The 16,697-nt window shown below is 39.3% G+C and overlaps 1 protein-coding gene across 2 annotated transcripts; it reads left to right on the plus strand.

Annotated features, from left to right (window-relative positions):
- The first annotated feature begins 1,126 nt into the window (after positions 1 to 1,126).
- Positions 1,127 to 12,675, plus strand: tra2a (transformer 2 alpha homolog). Of its 2 annotated transcripts, none has more exons than XM_061882404.1 (9): positions 1,127 to 1,324; positions 4,112 to 4,245; positions 4,341 to 4,497; positions 6,869 to 6,919; positions 10,920 to 11,108; positions 11,669 to 11,784; positions 11,855 to 12,028; positions 12,106 to 12,176; positions 12,248 to 12,675. In XM_061882404.1, exons 1-9 carry the CDS (start codon positions 1,289 to 1,291, stop codon positions 12,256 to 12,258), a joined length of 939 nt encoding a protein of 312 aa, XP_061738388.1. In that variant the 5' UTR covers positions 1,127 to 1,288; the 3' UTR covers positions 12,259 to 12,675. The 2 variants fall into 2 exon arrangements, with proteins under 2 accessions (XP_061738388.1, XP_061738387.1); XM_061882403.1 differs by having other exon boundaries at positions 1,128 to 1,324; positions 11,855 to 12,034.
- The last annotated feature ends 4,022 nt before the right edge of the window (positions 12,676 to 16,697 follow it).

A 16,697-nucleotide genomic window follows, 5' to 3' on the forward strand; every position in this document is an offset into this window, starting at 1 on the left:
AAAGATCCGAGCTCGGGATTGAATTCAGGACCTTCGTAATGTCAGGCACACGCACTAACCCCTGTACCACCGCGCTGCCTACTGCCATACATTAAAATAAAAAATCTATTTGATGTGTATATTTGGCCGAGGGGTTAGTGGGTTTGCCTCACAATACGAAGGTTCAGAGTAGTCTGGGGTTCAATCCCGGGCTCGGGATGTTTCTGTGTGGAGTTTGCATGTCCTCCCCGTGAATGCGTGGGTTCCCTCCGGGTACTCCGGCTTCCTCCCACTTCCAATGTTGTCTGTCTATCTGTGTTGGCCCTGCGATGAGGGGGCGACTTGTCCAGGGTGTACGCCGCCTTCCGCCCGATTGTAGCTGAGCTAGGCACCAGCGCCCCCCGCGACCCCAAAGGGAATAAGTGGTAGTAAATGGAGGGATGGATTTTATTTTCGTATTAATCAATATAAATATTTATAGTTGTTGGGTTTTTTTTGCAGGGTTTGTGTTACATTTTCCACGATGCTTTTACTTTTTCTATTGCGTTACATTAAAATCCAACATCACTTTTATATATGTATATATTGTTTTACCCTTTGTAATGTCTTCTTTTCCGTTGCAATTTGCTTTTTTTTGTTGAATGTTACCGACCCCAAAACGGGCAAGCGGTAGAGAACGAATGGATATATTTACAATGGGCCACATCAGTCTCGTTTATAAGCGAATGGAAAGTGTGTGTTAAGAGTGATCCGGCTGCACAGGAAGCAATTTCACAATAAATCATAATGTACCATTGCATATTCGTTCAAATCAAAACCGTGAATGATGAAACAATGCGGCTTAAAGTACAAAATAACATACATATATGTCTATGTGGTGCGGGTGGAAAAACCTAACTGCAGAGTGTTTTTGTTTTTTTACAGAGTGATTTTATTTTGAAGGCGTTACTTTACGGGCATACAGGATGTGTTTCCGAGCTTACTGAAATATCGGATATGTTTTTTATGATATAGCTGAAAAAATACAGGGGAAAAAAAATCATAATTTGTTTTTTTTTCTTTGAACACTCATACTTGAACATCGACGTTTTTCTGATGAAGTGTTCGAAGATGTTTGTTTTTTTTAAAACGGGGGCGTGACATTAGGAAATGACGTGTACTAGTGTCGTACCTGAACGCACCACACAGACGCGCGCCATTTTCTCGCCAGGAGTCGCTCCAAAAATAACGATAACATTTGTGTTTAAAACATCAAACTCGCCTTATTTACCCAGCACTGCTTGTTAATATCAACTTAACCGGGCCGAAAATGAGTGACGTCGACGACGGCAACCACGATAGACGGGTAAGTATTGGCATTTAACGATGTACAATAGCACTATTTCGTCCGTCCTCGTTTGTCTGCCGACAACAAATACTAGTGAACGTGCATTTCGTACTTCGAGCTAACTCCACTGAAATAAACTGCATAACGCTGACATTTTGTGAGTGCTATGCTGAAATTAGATTTAAGTGAAACGTGTATGAGTAGCCAGTATAGGCTAAATAGACGGGTTTTTTGCTATGTTCCTTCTAGCTAGCTAAACCATGAACGCACCATTAGCGCTATAGTTAGCTTGAGCTACCTCCCTGGCGTTAGCTTAAAGTAGCATTCATATTTTTCCTCAGCCTGTGTTAAAATGTCTCTTAAAAAGTTGGCCACTTTTTCCTTAATTGCTTTCACGCAGCGAACCACATGTCTGTGACATAGTTCATATTTGCCTCTTTGTATATTCACGTATGTGACAGTCAATGTAACTGCCATGCATTCACGTGCTTTTTTTTTCTGCTATATTCAGACTTCTATCAAATCCTATCTTAATTTTATTAAATGTTCTTCTTTCATTAAGGTAATTGCTCGTGAAGGATTTGAAGAATTTTATCCAAGAATGATGGGAGAGAAAATACCAAGATAAAAGAAGGCTATTGAGAACATGTACAGAGCAAAAGTTGGAGGGAGGAAAAAGTGATGGAAGATTGAAGGCAAATAGAACACTAACTAAATTTGGCTGAAGAGAAAACACACGGCGAAAACTGAAAAACAGAAGAACAAAGAAGAATAGAAAAAGCGGAGAGAAAGGAGTAGCGCGTAAAGAACATGGAAGAATGTGTGTGTCCCTAGGTTAAGTAATGCTTTGTGTCACTATTGTTTTTCCTTATTCGTGCTCCCATTCTGTTAAGTAACAGTTGCATGTTGTATTTTACCTCTGATGGCTCAGGTAGACATACATTGGTCACATATAATTCTGATTTGAATGGTTGATTAACTATTTACATAAGTTTTCTCACAAGTTTCTCACCCGTAACATGTACACTTGCACAGTTTTGTCATTTTCTTAAAGACCTACTGAAATGAGATGTTCTTATTTAAACAGGGATAGCAGGTCCATTCTATGTGTCATACTTGATCATTTCGCGATATTGCCATATTTTTGCTGAAAGGATTTAGTAGAGGACATCCACGATAAAGTTTGCAACTTCCGGTGCTAAGAGAAAAGCCCTGCCTCTACCGGAGGTCGCAGACGATGATGTCACATGTTGATGGCTCCTCGTATATTCACATTGATTTTAATGGGAGCCTCCAACAAAAACAGCTATTCGGACCGAGAAAACGACAATTTTCCCATTAATTTGAGCGGGGATGAAAGATTCGTGTTTGAGGAAAATTGATAGGGACGGACTAGAAAAAAAAAAGTTAAAAAAAAAAACGCGATTGCATTGGGACGGATTCTGATGTTTTTAGTCACATTTACTAGGATATATTCTGGGAATTCCCTTATATTTCCATTGTGTTGCTAGTGTTTTAGTGAGTTTAACAGTACCTGGTAGTTGGAGGTGTTCGTCCATGAGTGTGTTGACGCGCAGTGTCTCAGGAAAGTCGACGGCAGCTGTATGGGCGGCACAAGCTCAGCTGATATCCGGTAAGAAGCGACTTTTTACCTCAATTTTCTCACCGAAACCTGCTAGTTGACTTTCGGTTGGGATCCATGTTCGCTGTGATCCATAGTAAAGTTTCACCTCCTTGAATTTTAAACAAGGAATCACCGTGTGTTTGTGTGGCTAAAGGCTAAAGTTTCCCAACTCCATCTTTCTACTCTGACTTCTCCAATATTAATTGAACAAATTGCAAAGGATTCAGCAACACAGATCTCCAAAATACTGTGTAATTATACAGTTAAAGCAGACGACTTTTAGCTGTGTGTGTGCGCAGCGCTCATATTCCCTAACAGCCCGTGACATGAACCGTACATGTCATCATTACGCGACGTTTTCAAGAAAAAACTCCCGGGAAATCTAAAATTGCAATTTAGTAAACTAAAAAGGCCATATTGGCATGTGTTGCAATGTTAATATTTCATCATTGATACATAATTTATCAGACTGCGTGGTGGGTAGCAGTGGGTTTCAGTAGGCCTTTAATAGCGTTTTCATTTTGAATTCCAGTCTTTCTCACAGTACTGCAAGCTACGATAGCGAGTTTAATTTGAATGGTTGGCCACGGCAAATGTGCATGTTATCGTTATAATCTTTAGGAACAAAGAGTAATCAACAAAGCTACAGAAATTTGATTTAAAAAAAATACAGCTGCAGTTATTTTTATGTCACAAGCGAGACAAAGCGGCTTGTTTAGAAGAGCTACATGCGTTCTCATGTTACAGTCTCAAAGTTGCAGGATCCCTCCTGCTACATGGGACCAGATGTGTATGAAAAGCACAATTATGACGCCATCACTCATACGGACAGTATTGTAACGACAAGCATAATGACCGAGGGCGAACAGTTTGTGCAACAGTGCACTTGCTGCCTTGTTCCCCTAAATCTAATTGTGACGGTCCGCATTTATCTGCAGTAGGCCGCCACAAATAAATGAATGAGAAACACTGGATTTGCAATGACTACCTTCTTGAAGTGGCCTTTCCACTGATGTCCTTAAACTGTGTGTGTCTACCAAATGAAGTGGTTGGTGAGTGTGTGTTGTAGCTGACAATGAACTTTTTACTCAGTCTTCTTCCATGCCGCCACACACACACACACACACACACACACACATTCGTACATGATAAAGTGTTGGAACTTTCTGCTGTGGCAATAGGGGTCTCTCTCCCCACCTAAATTGGATCGTGGAAGTCCAGCACGGGCCAAGTCGAGGAGCAGGTCAAGATCTCCGAGCACATCCCGAGGCCACAGGCGCTCCGTGTCCAGATCTCGCTCTCGGTCCAAATCCAGGTCGGTTGTTCTCCATCATCAGGGTGCAAAACAGCATCTATAATACCTTTGCTCATCTGTTTGTTTATTTATTTTTATTTGTTTTTTTTTTTTAGGTCTGGTTCTCGGCGGGACTCAAGCCGCCGCTCGCGCTCCTGGTCTCACTCGCGCAGACGCAGGTCCCGTTCGCGCTCCTACAGCCCCCACTCCCGTCGCAGGAAGAGCCAGAGCTCCTCCCCAGCGTCGAGCCGTCGCCGTCCCACAGCCAGCAGGGTGAGCACAAGTCGATGAAAATGACATTGCACTGCAGATTGTTGGCAAGCAGGGATGCAACCATCGACTGTTATTGAAACGTCACAAAGACTCGGCTATACCGCGTTTCAGTCCTCCATCGCCATTAACGCACATTACGCTGCTGCGGTATTTTCGTCACAACCTGTACGTAACCAAAACAAGAGTTACGCCAGCGCTTCACGCACTTATAAGCAACAATCCAGAGAGACGCTAGCATGCTACATTACATTAAAAAGGGCAGCAAACTGTTCCCATCTTTAAAAAAGGGGTTACATTTGGGTTACTTAAAAAATAAGCAAGCTATTGCCATGAAGATGACAGCTTATCCACTTTCAAAAGTGTTTGATACGGCCAATATGGTATGGCTTTACACGCCAAAGTAAAGGTACGACAAAACTGAATTAAATCATGTAACTTACAATTAGTTGATAAGTGTTGAGTCAGTTCAGTGTAAACAACGTTCTTCCTGTCTGTGTTGAATAAACTATAAACATTGTAAGTCATAAGATAAAACAACACTCTAGAACTGTGGTTCTCAACCTTTTTTCAGTGATGTACCCCCTGTGAACATTTTTTTTAATTCAGGTAACCCCTAATTAGAGCAAAGCATTTTTGGTTGAAAAAAAGAGATAAAGAAGTCAAATACAGCACTATGTCATCAGTTTCTGATTTTTAAATTGTATAACAGTGCAAAATATTGCTCATTTGTTGTGGTCTTTCTTGAACTATTTTGAAAAAAGATCTAAAAATAACAAAAAAATTGTTAAAAAATAAACAAGTGATTCAATTACAAATAAAAATTTCTACACATAGAAGTAATCATCAATGTAAAGTGCCCTTTTTGGGGATTCATGAACTTAATTCTAAACATTTCTTAAAAAAAATGGAAATCTTTAACATCAATATTAATGGAACATGTCCACAAAAAAATCTAGCTGTCAACCCTGAATATTGCATTGTTGCATTTTTTTCACAGTTTATGACCTTACATTCAAATGTTTTTGAAGTATTATTCAAAAAATATATTTATAAAGGATTTTTGAATTGTTACTATTTTTAGAATATTTTTCAAAAATCTCAAGTACCCCTTGGCATACCTTCAAGTACCCCCAGGGGTACGCGTACCCCCATTTGAAAACCACTGCTCTAGAATAACAGGGTATCTAATTACAGGTGTTAAGGCATAAAATGGACAAAGGTATGAATAGACAGTCGATAACACTTGAGTTAATCTACCACATGAGTAACATTTAAAATAAAGGTTATATTTATCCTATATTAATAATAAAATTATTAATGTATATATTCTTGAAAACACTTTTTGTTTATGTGTATTATTTTCTACTGCTATTATTAGATTACTCTTATTTTCAACAGTAATAACACGTCTCTAAGGCACAGGTGTCAAAATTAAGGCCCAAGCGCCTCATTTGGCACACCACATTTTTGATGTGGCCCACAAACGCAGAGAAACAATTTCTTACAAAATGTATTCATTGTTTCCATTTTGACAGAAATGTATTGGAAGGTGGGAGACCTTAGGCACACCCTGATTTGATTTAGAATCGATTCTTGATTCAACACAATTCTCGCAATGTATATTTTGCTATAATTATAAAAACCTTTTCAAAACAGGTTTCATGTTACAAAACTTCCTTGTGGTTGCTGACGTCTTGGGACAAGCGGTAGAAAAAGGAAGGGTGGATATTGATTATGTATCAGTAATTTTTTCGGAATGAATTTTGTAAATTACGAAGAAATTTAAATTTAAAAAATAACTATTCAGATGTGATTTGTTTTATTTTAAGCACCCTTATTATTTTATAACGTTATACAACTTGTTAGTGAAAATATATAACCTTCGTCAGCTTAACTTTCAAAGTTATCCATCAATTTGTGTACAAAAATCAAACGCAAAGGCAAAAGTGTAGTAATCAGGGATGGGAATTTTCCGCGGCATTCCGCCGATTTTGGCGCCGCCAGGGTGGTTTTTGTCTCTGCGTTAGAGATGCGTGGATAGTAGGGGTGTAACGGTACGTGTATTTGTATTGAACCGTTTCGGTACAGGAATTTCGGCTCTGCATGCGGGCGTACCGAACGAGTTTGTAAAAATAAGTTGACGGTTGCATCCCTATTGGCAAGTCCCAAGAAGTTTGTTAGTGGTATGTGCTCATCTTGTAAAAATGTCCTCCTTTAATATCTCTCTGGCGCCATCTTGTGGTTCAGCTGCCATTATTTACCAGTTGAGAGCAATGACGCAGGCCAGGGTTTGTGATATTGTGGTTAACCACTCTGACATGACGATTCAATTTTTTCATTAACCCCCCTCCCCCTTTCATTATATCAACAGAGCCATGACACAAAAGAAGCAAACAGTCATGGCGATGGTGCTGATGTTAGGGTATGTGGACCTTCTGGCATATTCTGGGCACGCCTCATGTAATGACTGTGTATTTGGAGAAACATGTGATTCCCTGAGGGGATGTATATTTATTTCCATACAGTATTCTATTACTCCGACATGCATCATCACTGCTCATTCAAAGATGTACTTAACATTCTTTTTCCTCCCCAAGAACTTGCTCACATTTTTGTAGTCGAAAACCAACCTTTCTTTTCCAGTGGCAGTCTGTTCTGCTGGCATTACTACCACTGTACACAGTTCATCACGTATAAACACGAGTGCATCTCAATAATTTTTTTTGGTCTAAAAGTTATTCCAATTAACAGCTGATTAATTTTCAAACTGAGATTTTACCTGTAAGCATTAAGGAATGCATTCTTCAAATATTCAGCTTTAATCTATTGGATGAGTTTCACATTTTTAAACTTATCTAATGAAATGTTAAAAGGTTTTCCAGTGAGAATATTGTGTAAAATGTTTTTATGTCAGCAACTTCAAATGTAAAACTAATATGTGATATCAACTCATTACACATAAATTGAGATTTATTTCTTATCATTTTGATGGTCATTGCTTAGTTTTTGCTAAGCCACGTTTTGAGAGATTCCATTCGAGGGTTTCATCAGCTGTAAGCCATCTTCATCGAAATATCAAAACCGGCTTGAAAGATCTTGAGTTGTATGTTTTGAGCCTGTATCACATATTTGTAAATCTGATTGCTGAAACAAAGTAACTTTTTCCGCCAACGATATTCATATTTTTGGTGTTTCACATATTTACAGTGGTACCTCAGTTGTTGTCCGTATGGTTGCATTTTGCCCTGGTTTTTGTACGACATTGGGGATATCGTACGGCCAAACATGTCCAGTGCGGAGGATATGGCAATATATTTTAGTACAATTCAGTCCACATAAGACTATTACAGGATTGTAGAGTGCATCTGCACTGCTTCCACCAATATAGAAGCACTTTCCAGCACAGTGGTACTTCACATTTATTTTCGCAGGATTAGGTTTGCCACTAAAATTTTCGTCATATTTCTACATTTTGTATATTATCGATTTAGTAACAAACTAGTTCATTTGCAATTAATCCCACTCGTTCCTGACTCACTCTTTTTTATAAAGTACGGCTGCAAGATAATCCACATTGTAGCCAAAGATAGCAACGGCACTTAAAGGTGTGAAACAATATTGAATCAAAGGGGACCTATGGGGGTTTTAATTATACACTTTGAACACTTGCTTGTTTGGATTATATTTATTTGATATGGATATGAAGCCACGCTCCACCCACTCTCTAAAAGTATCATAATTTAACTGCTGAAAATCTACACATTTTGAATGTATATCTCGCAACCGAAATTAAACTTCATAAGGATTATATAGATTCACTTGATCACAACAATCGGTATACCTGCACATTCTCCGATCAATTAAAGGGGAACTGCAAATCGACTCAAAGCTGCAAAATGTGAAATTTGAAGACAAGCCAAACAGAAAACTGCGTGTCATTACAACTACAGTACATACGCTGTCTGGCAAAACATGAAATAATACTTTACAGCTTATGTAATATGATTGTTCATAATGTAATATGATTGTTCATGTTTTGGTGTCCTATTGCAGTGTTGTGCGTTGTGCATACGTACAAGCCATCTTACCTCTCTCAGTAGTTGTCTTCTTCTAAATTAGTGATTTTGAGGGAGAACTGGTTGCTCACTTAGCTGCATTGTTAGCCGCCAAGAACGAGCCGATTTTTATGTCAGAATGCAAAAAAGCATTTGTCTTGTCTCTCAAAATAATTGTGAACAATAGATGCGTTTAAGACTGCATTGAAGCTGTGTTTAGCAGCATCAATGTCTGGGAGTGGCATGATGGTGAAAATATGACTTGATCCAGGCTAGTTGTTTCCTCACAGCCTAAAGCTCCCCTCTGGCCGACTATTTGTCATGAATATGAATTTGGCTTTGTTTTCTGTATGTAAAACTACAACAATCTTTTTGAACGTGTATTTGTGTTCACATCTGCACGGATTAATTTAATCCACTTTGTGGAGAAAATGGCTTCAGTGTTCAGACGATTTGGTCTTCGTCTGACTTTTGGAATAGAAACTGAGTTACCACTGTACAGTGTTAGTCTATATGCACAATATTCAATACTGCTTAGTGCCTGAGTATCTCATAAGCACTTTGTTGTAAGTATACTAAATCATATGCAACTTAAATGGTTTTTAACCTAAACATGAATGGTTCATTGGATTCCATGATTGCCTTATCAGTGCAAATTTTTCTTGTGATGAAGAAAAGGTTTTGTAAGATGGGCCATCTCATCAAAGCATCACCTTACTTTTTTTGTACCGAGTAAGGACTAAACTTGATGATGTGGATACTTTTGCTTGTTGTATGCACTGGATGAAAAGAAACCATATACAAACCCCGTTTCCATATGAGTTGGGAAATTGTGTTAGATGTAAATATTAACGGAATACAAATGATTTGCAAATCCTTTTCAACCCATGTTCAATTGAATGCACTACAAAGACAAGATATTTCATGTTCAAACATAAACTTTATTTTTTTTGCAAATAATTACCTTAAAATTTCTTGGCTGCAACACGTGCCCAAGTAGTTGGGAAAGGGCATGTTCACCACTGTGTTTCATCACCTTTTCTTTTAATAACACTCAATAAACAGTTGGGAACTGAGGAAACTAATTGTTGAAGCTTTGAAAGTGGAATTCCTTACCATTCTTGCTTGATGTACAGTTTAAGTTGTTCAACAGTCCGGGGTCTTGTTGTCGTATTTTACGCTTCATAATGCGCCACACATTTTCAATGGGAGACAGGTCTGGACTGCAGGTCTGGACCCGCACTCCTTTGCTATGAAGCCACGCTGTTGTAACACGTGGATTGGCATTGTTTTGCTGAAATAAGCAAGAGGGTCCATGATAACGTTGCTTGTATGACAACAAATGTTGCTCCAAAACCTGTATGGACCTTTCAGCATTAATGGTGCCTTCACAGATGTGTAAGTTACCCATGCCTTGGGCACTAATACACCCCCATACCATCACAGATGCTGGCTTTTGAACTTCACGCCTATAACAATCCAGATGGTTATTTTCCTCTTTGTTCCGGAGGACACCACGTCCACAGTTTCCAAATATAATTTGAAATTTGGACACTTTTTCACTTTCCATCAGTCCATCATAGATTAGCTCGGGCCCAGCGAAGCCGGCGGCATTCCTGAGTGTTGTTGATGAATGGCTCTCGCTTTGCATAGTAGAGTTTTAACTTGCACTTACAGATGTAGCGACCAACTGTAGTTACTGACAGTGGTTTTATGAGTTGTTCCTGAGCCCATGTGGTGATATCCTTTACACACTGATGTCGGTTTTTGGTGCAGTACCGCCTGAGGGATCAAAGGTCCGTAATATCGCTTACGTGCAGTGATTTCTCCAGATTCTCTGAACCTTTTGATGATTTTACGGACTGTAGATGGTAAAATCCCTAAATTCCTTGCAATAGCTCGTTGAAAAATGTTGTTCTAAAACTGTTCGACAATTTGCTTACAAATTGGTGACCCTCGCCCCATCCTTGTTTGTGAATTACTTAGCATTTCATGGAAGCTGCTTTTATACCCAATCATGGCACCCACCTATTCCTAATGAGCCTGCACACCTGTGGGATGTTCAAAATAAGTGTTTGATGAGCATTCCTCAACTTAATCAGTATTTATTGCCACATTTCTCAACTTCTTTGTCACGTGTTGCTGGCATCAAATTGTAAAGTTAATGATTATTTGCCCCCCCAAAATTTTTTTATCAGTTTGAACATCAAAGATGTTGTCTTTGTAGCATATTCGACTGAATATGGGTTGAAAATGATTGGCAAATCATTGTATTCCTTTTATATTTACATATAAAACAATTTCCCAACTCATATGGAAACGGGGTTTGTATCATCAGCAAAAAAACTGTACTGTTGACCTTTCCAGGAGAATCCTGATCCCAGCACATGTTTGGGGGTGTTCGGCCTGAGCTTGTACACCACCGAGCGAGACCTGAGGGATGTGTTTTCACGATACGGCCCTCTGGCCGGGGTCAACGTGGTGTTCGACCAGCGCTCGGGTCGCTCCAGGGGCTTCGCCTTTGTTAACTTTGAGAAAATTGAGGATTCCAAAGAGGTGCGTTTGCTCTTTCTACATTTTGTTAAGAGATGGTTGTTACTTTGGTCGAAAGCCTGGGTTTTGATGATTTCCTGTTATGATGAATATGTGGACACATTTCTCACAAATTTTTGAGTAACAAAAATTCGAGTTAGTGGTGTGAAAAAATGAGTGAAGAAATTATGTTTGGACAAGGCAAGTATATTTTACAGCACATTTCAAAGCGCTTTAGAGATAAAAAATGAAAAGATGGTAAATGTATCTAATGACCTAAAATATATATATATATATATATATGTTGATTTGCATTGTATTGTTTTTTGTGTACAAAAAGTATGACAGTGACCCTAACGTCTTTCAAATCTTCTGGGTCACTTTGAAAACCCTTGTGCCAATATAACTCATACAATGCAGATTTGCACTCCATCCACTGTTTTCTTTGGAAGATAAATTTAATTGTATCCAAGTACTTTCCCCTTTTTTTTTTCCTGCCTGCAGTTCTATGACGTGACTACTCAAACGCACCACTAGGTGTCAGTCTTGTCACACTCATGTTGATGCTTGTCCTCTGGTCTCAGGCGATGGAGCAAGTCAACGGCATGGAGTTGGATGGGCGCAACATCCGCGTGGATTATTCACTGACCAAGCGGCCTCACACGCCCACACCTGGCATCTACATGGGCAGACCCACTCAGTCAGTCACTTTGAACACCTTCTCTCCTACCAGTCAAGACTTCACATTCTTGTTCTTCTTACTTGCACAGCAATGGTGGTGGCCGCAGGGGAAGAGACTCTAATAACGACCGATACGACAGATCGGACCGATACAACGATCGCTATAACGACCGATACAATGACCGATACGACAGATCTGACAGATACAACGACAGATACGATCGAAACGACCGATACGATAGATACGATGAATATGACTATCGGTACAGGTAATTCAAACTTTTTGAGACAATGTGTTGCTGTGCTATCAGCCATTAAAAACACGTATGTCTCCATGCAGTCGCAGGCACTCCCCGTCTCCGGAGTACGGTAGATACAGGTCTCGCTCACGGTCTCGCTCCTACAGCCCACGTAAGTGTCACCCAAACACTGTTTATATCAAAGCTGTTAGGATTGGTATAAAGTGTGTTTTCTTTTTGCAGGACGCTACTGAGATCCTCCACTTGTTTTCCAACCAGCATGACTTTATTCCCTTTTGAATTGTTGTTTACATACAGTAGAACAAAGAATTTCTTTCTGTAGTTTTAGTCTGGAGATGGTCATTGGCTTGGAGAAGTAAAGCTTCGCTCTTCTTAAATACTTTTATGATCACACTTCTTTTTTTTCTATAGTTTCTGTGCATGGACGTTCAAAGCTGGCCCTTGTACGCATTAGAATCAATTTTAGTCCTGTGGGTGTGGGAGTTAAGGATGTGTGGGTGAGGTGGGAAAACAAGACAACAAAGCCCATGCCAGGCTGTTGTTCACACAACTTGAGGTTAATGTCATGCTAATAAGTGTCTCTTAACTTTACCAACCCTTACATTCAACATTCACCAATAAAACAAGGTGGAAAAAACACCTGGAATACATTTTTATTGGTCGTCTCACTTTATTGACTGTCATACATCAGAAAAATACACAAAGGTTTTATTTGAACCTGTTAGATATGGAGAAGCAACATTATGCAATAAACAATGGATTTGATCTATACAGCGCTTTTCTATCAAGATACTCAAAATTCAATGCCTGTTTGTTTTGATTGATTGATACTTTTATTAGTAGATTGCACAGTACAGTACATATTCCGTACAATTGACCACTAAATGGTAACACCCGAATAAGTTTTTCAACTTGTTTAAGTTGGGGTCCACGTTAATCAATTCATTGTGTCATGCTAAATGCAAAGTTGAACAACACAAACTTAAAAATGTAACAAGGTAGCAAATGACTTTAAAGCCTTGGCTGTTACCTGAACATATTCAAATGAGGTTAGTAATCACGGCTGATGCATTTTGACAAGTCCCAAACGTCAAAGGGTCACAAGTGTGAGACAAGTGCATGACAACATTGTCTGTTTTAAGCATGACATTTGCAACTTGCTGGGTACCTGACCAAAAAGGTAATATTAGTTGATAATTTTAATTTAGTGACATAAAATCACATTTGAGCTTCCTATCCGGGGCTCAACTGAACGTACAGGAAGGTTGCAAAAAGGGCTGCGGTGTGCAAGCAGAGGGAACATAATGTTCCATACGTCCTAAATGGACAATAGCCTTGTTACAGCTAATAGGTGCTTTCACTTTTAGCTGTAACATAGCAACAATACAGTTCAACTTAATTTTGCAACTAAAGTGGCCTGTGTTTACTGACTCATGTCAAAACCTTTGGGTATATTCCAGTGCAAAATTCCCCTTTTTAATATATGACTCACACTATAAGAATATCATTTTCCTTAGTTAAAAATCCCTTATTTTAACTTACTTTCATTTAAAAGTGTTCAGTACAGATGAAATTTAGATTATCAAACATTTTCCTAGCCAACACATCCAACTTCAGGGCCTGTGCATACCATAGAGCATGCATTAATTAGATTTAAATCCAGAATATACAGTTTCAAACCCTATAAATTGAATCAGCAAACAGAACATGCAAGATAATACTTGATATTTACAGTTAAACTGTCTAATGAACACAATTCCCATTGCACATTCATTTAACGGTGCTGCACTAAACATAAAAGTGTGAAAAGATGCAGCAGCCTACCTTTCTCCTCCTTATGGGGCTCACTAAGGTTACAAAAAAGTTATTGCTTTAAAAAATAGTAATTTTAATAACAGATCACAGTGTGAAGAATCTTCTAAAGCTGTTGAAAAGGGTAAACAGAAGCAGCAGGGAAGGTCAAATTACTTAAATACCCTTTTTTTTCTACAAATAACACTTCAGCGTGTGGAATTTTTGCACTTTGTGAATAACTTTCATGATTAAACCAACAGCCCAATCAAAACTAAATAATTAGAATTATACCATGACATTTTTGTGCTAATTTAAAAACTTGACCCCAATGTAAATTAAAACCAGAACAATACGTATCAGCCAAAATAAAGCAAAAAGAAAAACAAGTATTTTTTGATAACGTATGTAAGCTGATAAAAAACATTGAAATATATAAAGAAGTTGAGATTGAGCTCCTTTTTTTGAACAAGGCTTGAGTTTTGGAAGAAGAAGGCGAACACACACACTCACACACACACCGCCATTTTACTAACATGGACGCTTATGGAGCAGCACACCCAAAAAATGGAGGAGCAAATCCAACATCCAGTTAGTTTGTTGCATTTGGCTCTTGAATTAACTTGCATGGGTGTTATTTCTTGACATGAAATCGACTTTAAACGGCATTAGCGAGGACGAGAAGGCGCCTAACTCAAAAGACTCAACATGGCGTCCGTTCACTCTCACCACTTCTGTTGACATCTACCAAAAAAAACATATACATTAAGCAACAACAATTCCCATTTCAAAATATAGCTCATCTCACCGGATTTGTGGGCGGGACGAGAGAAAAAAAATAGCCAAACGCGACGACTTTTACACGAGTGAGGCCAACAATCTACCCTTAGAGCCCCCAAAGTGTGCCTTTTTTTTTGCAGTTATTGCAACGTCAATGGTAGAGCACAAGCCTATGGAATGAGTGCATGGAAGGGGGGGTTCTGCCACGGAGGAGGCGGGGAGACGTTCTGTACATTCCTCAGCGATACATTCACTCTTCCTGCACATGGAGCCTTTGCACACAACAAGGCTGCAGCCATGCATGACTTCATTCAAGTGGACGTGCACAACATGGCCGCGGCTGCCTATATAGTCAACCTATATGCGCCCCTTCCACTCTACATAAGTCTTCACAATTTCTGCAAACACAACCGCGTCGACTTACAGCGCCAACGTTGTAATGTCAACGAGATTTTATTAATAATGTATTGATTTCAACACCTGGCCCCCAAAAAAGTTTTTAGAACGTGTTCTCGGGAGGACCCACGTCCGAGAGTACACAATTTAAATGTATTATCCCCGAGCAATAAAGAGGGCGTTGTTTGTTTTAATGATCATATAGCAGCATATGTAAACACGGGCTAGAGATGTGGAAAAGAAAAACAAGTCAAGAAATTTCCTCCCCGACTCGTATTTCGTTCGATTTGTGTAGTTTGTGTCAAAGTCCAACGGGCTCAACGTGGACTTAAACGCATCATTGGCGGGCTGCTTCATATAGAATTGTCGCTCGGCGGCAGCCAATCAACGAGCGCGCTGAGGCCGAGCCACAGGCGGCGGTGGGAGCGGCCGTGCTGCCCTCCGATTGGCTGGGAGCAGCGGCCAATCGGAGGGCAGCAAGTGGTGTGCGGGAGGGAGCCCGCTGAAAGGCAACATGGCCCCGCTTTGATTCACTTACTCAAGGGCCCCAACATTGTTTTGTTTTTTTGTTTGTTTTTTCAAACTTTTTTTTCACTTTTTAACGTGAGCAAAAACTCAATGGAACCATACTGTATAACAGTATAAATGTTTCTGTTGCAGACAAAAAACACATGTTAATAATTCTTTGTTATAAGTTGATCTATATTTCTTTGTTTTTGTCCTAAATGTTAGTAAGGATACATTGTTATGCAGAGGTGTATTTATAACCGTTTCCCAGACCAATTGTACTATTCATAGTTGCTACTGAGTGGGGTGTGTGCGCAAAAAAAGTGTTTCTTATTGCTAGGTGGGATGTAAAAGAAAATAATTGAGAAGCAAAGCGCTAAATCATCTTATTCTATGTCACCCCTGTGCTTACGAGTTTTTAAGGAGATATACGATGCCTAGCACCACCTACTGTACAGCGTTCTAACGACTAGCTACATTCAAAGACAGTCCCATTATAAGCGGGGGTAAACAAACAAGTAGCACTAAAAAGGTATTTTTGGTGGTCCAAATTGATTTGTTTTGGGCCGCTACGAATACATGAATGAATGAGCAATTTCAAGACTTCAAGATTCTTTTTGTACACATGCTTAACACTGATTCTATGATGAAAGATAATGTTACTGTGGCAGAACAATTGCTATAGTTGTGTGCATGTGTGTGCTTGTTTGTCTTAGTGTAACACACACACACACACACACACACGTGGGGACTGCGTGGCGCAGTTGGGAGAGTGGACGTGCCAGCAACCTGAGGGTTCTTGGTGCAATCCCCACCTTATAACAACCTCGTTACGTTCGTTGTGTCCACTTCACCCTTGCTCCTGATGGGTCGTGGTTAAGGCCTTGCATGGCAGCTCCCGCCATAATTGTGTGAATGTGTGTGTGAATGGGTGAATGTGGAAATAGTGTCAAAGCGCTTTGAGTACCTTGAAGGTAGAAAAGCGCTATACAAGTATAACCCATATGTATATATATATATATATATATATATATATATATATATATATATATATATGTGTCATGTAGACTACTCATACAGCACCTTAAATGCCTACTGAAACCCACTACTACCCATCACGCAGTCTGATAGTATAAATATCAATGATGAAATATTAACATTGCAACACATGCCAATACGGCCTTTTTAGTTTACTAAA

This window comes from Nerophis ophidion, linkage group LG21 (assembly GCF_033978795.1).
Source record: "Nerophis ophidion isolate RoL-2023_Sa linkage group LG21, RoL_Noph_v1.0, whole genome shotgun sequence".
Lineage (NCBI taxonomy): Eukaryota > Metazoa > Chordata > Actinopteri > Syngnathiformes > Syngnathidae > Nerophis > Nerophis ophidion.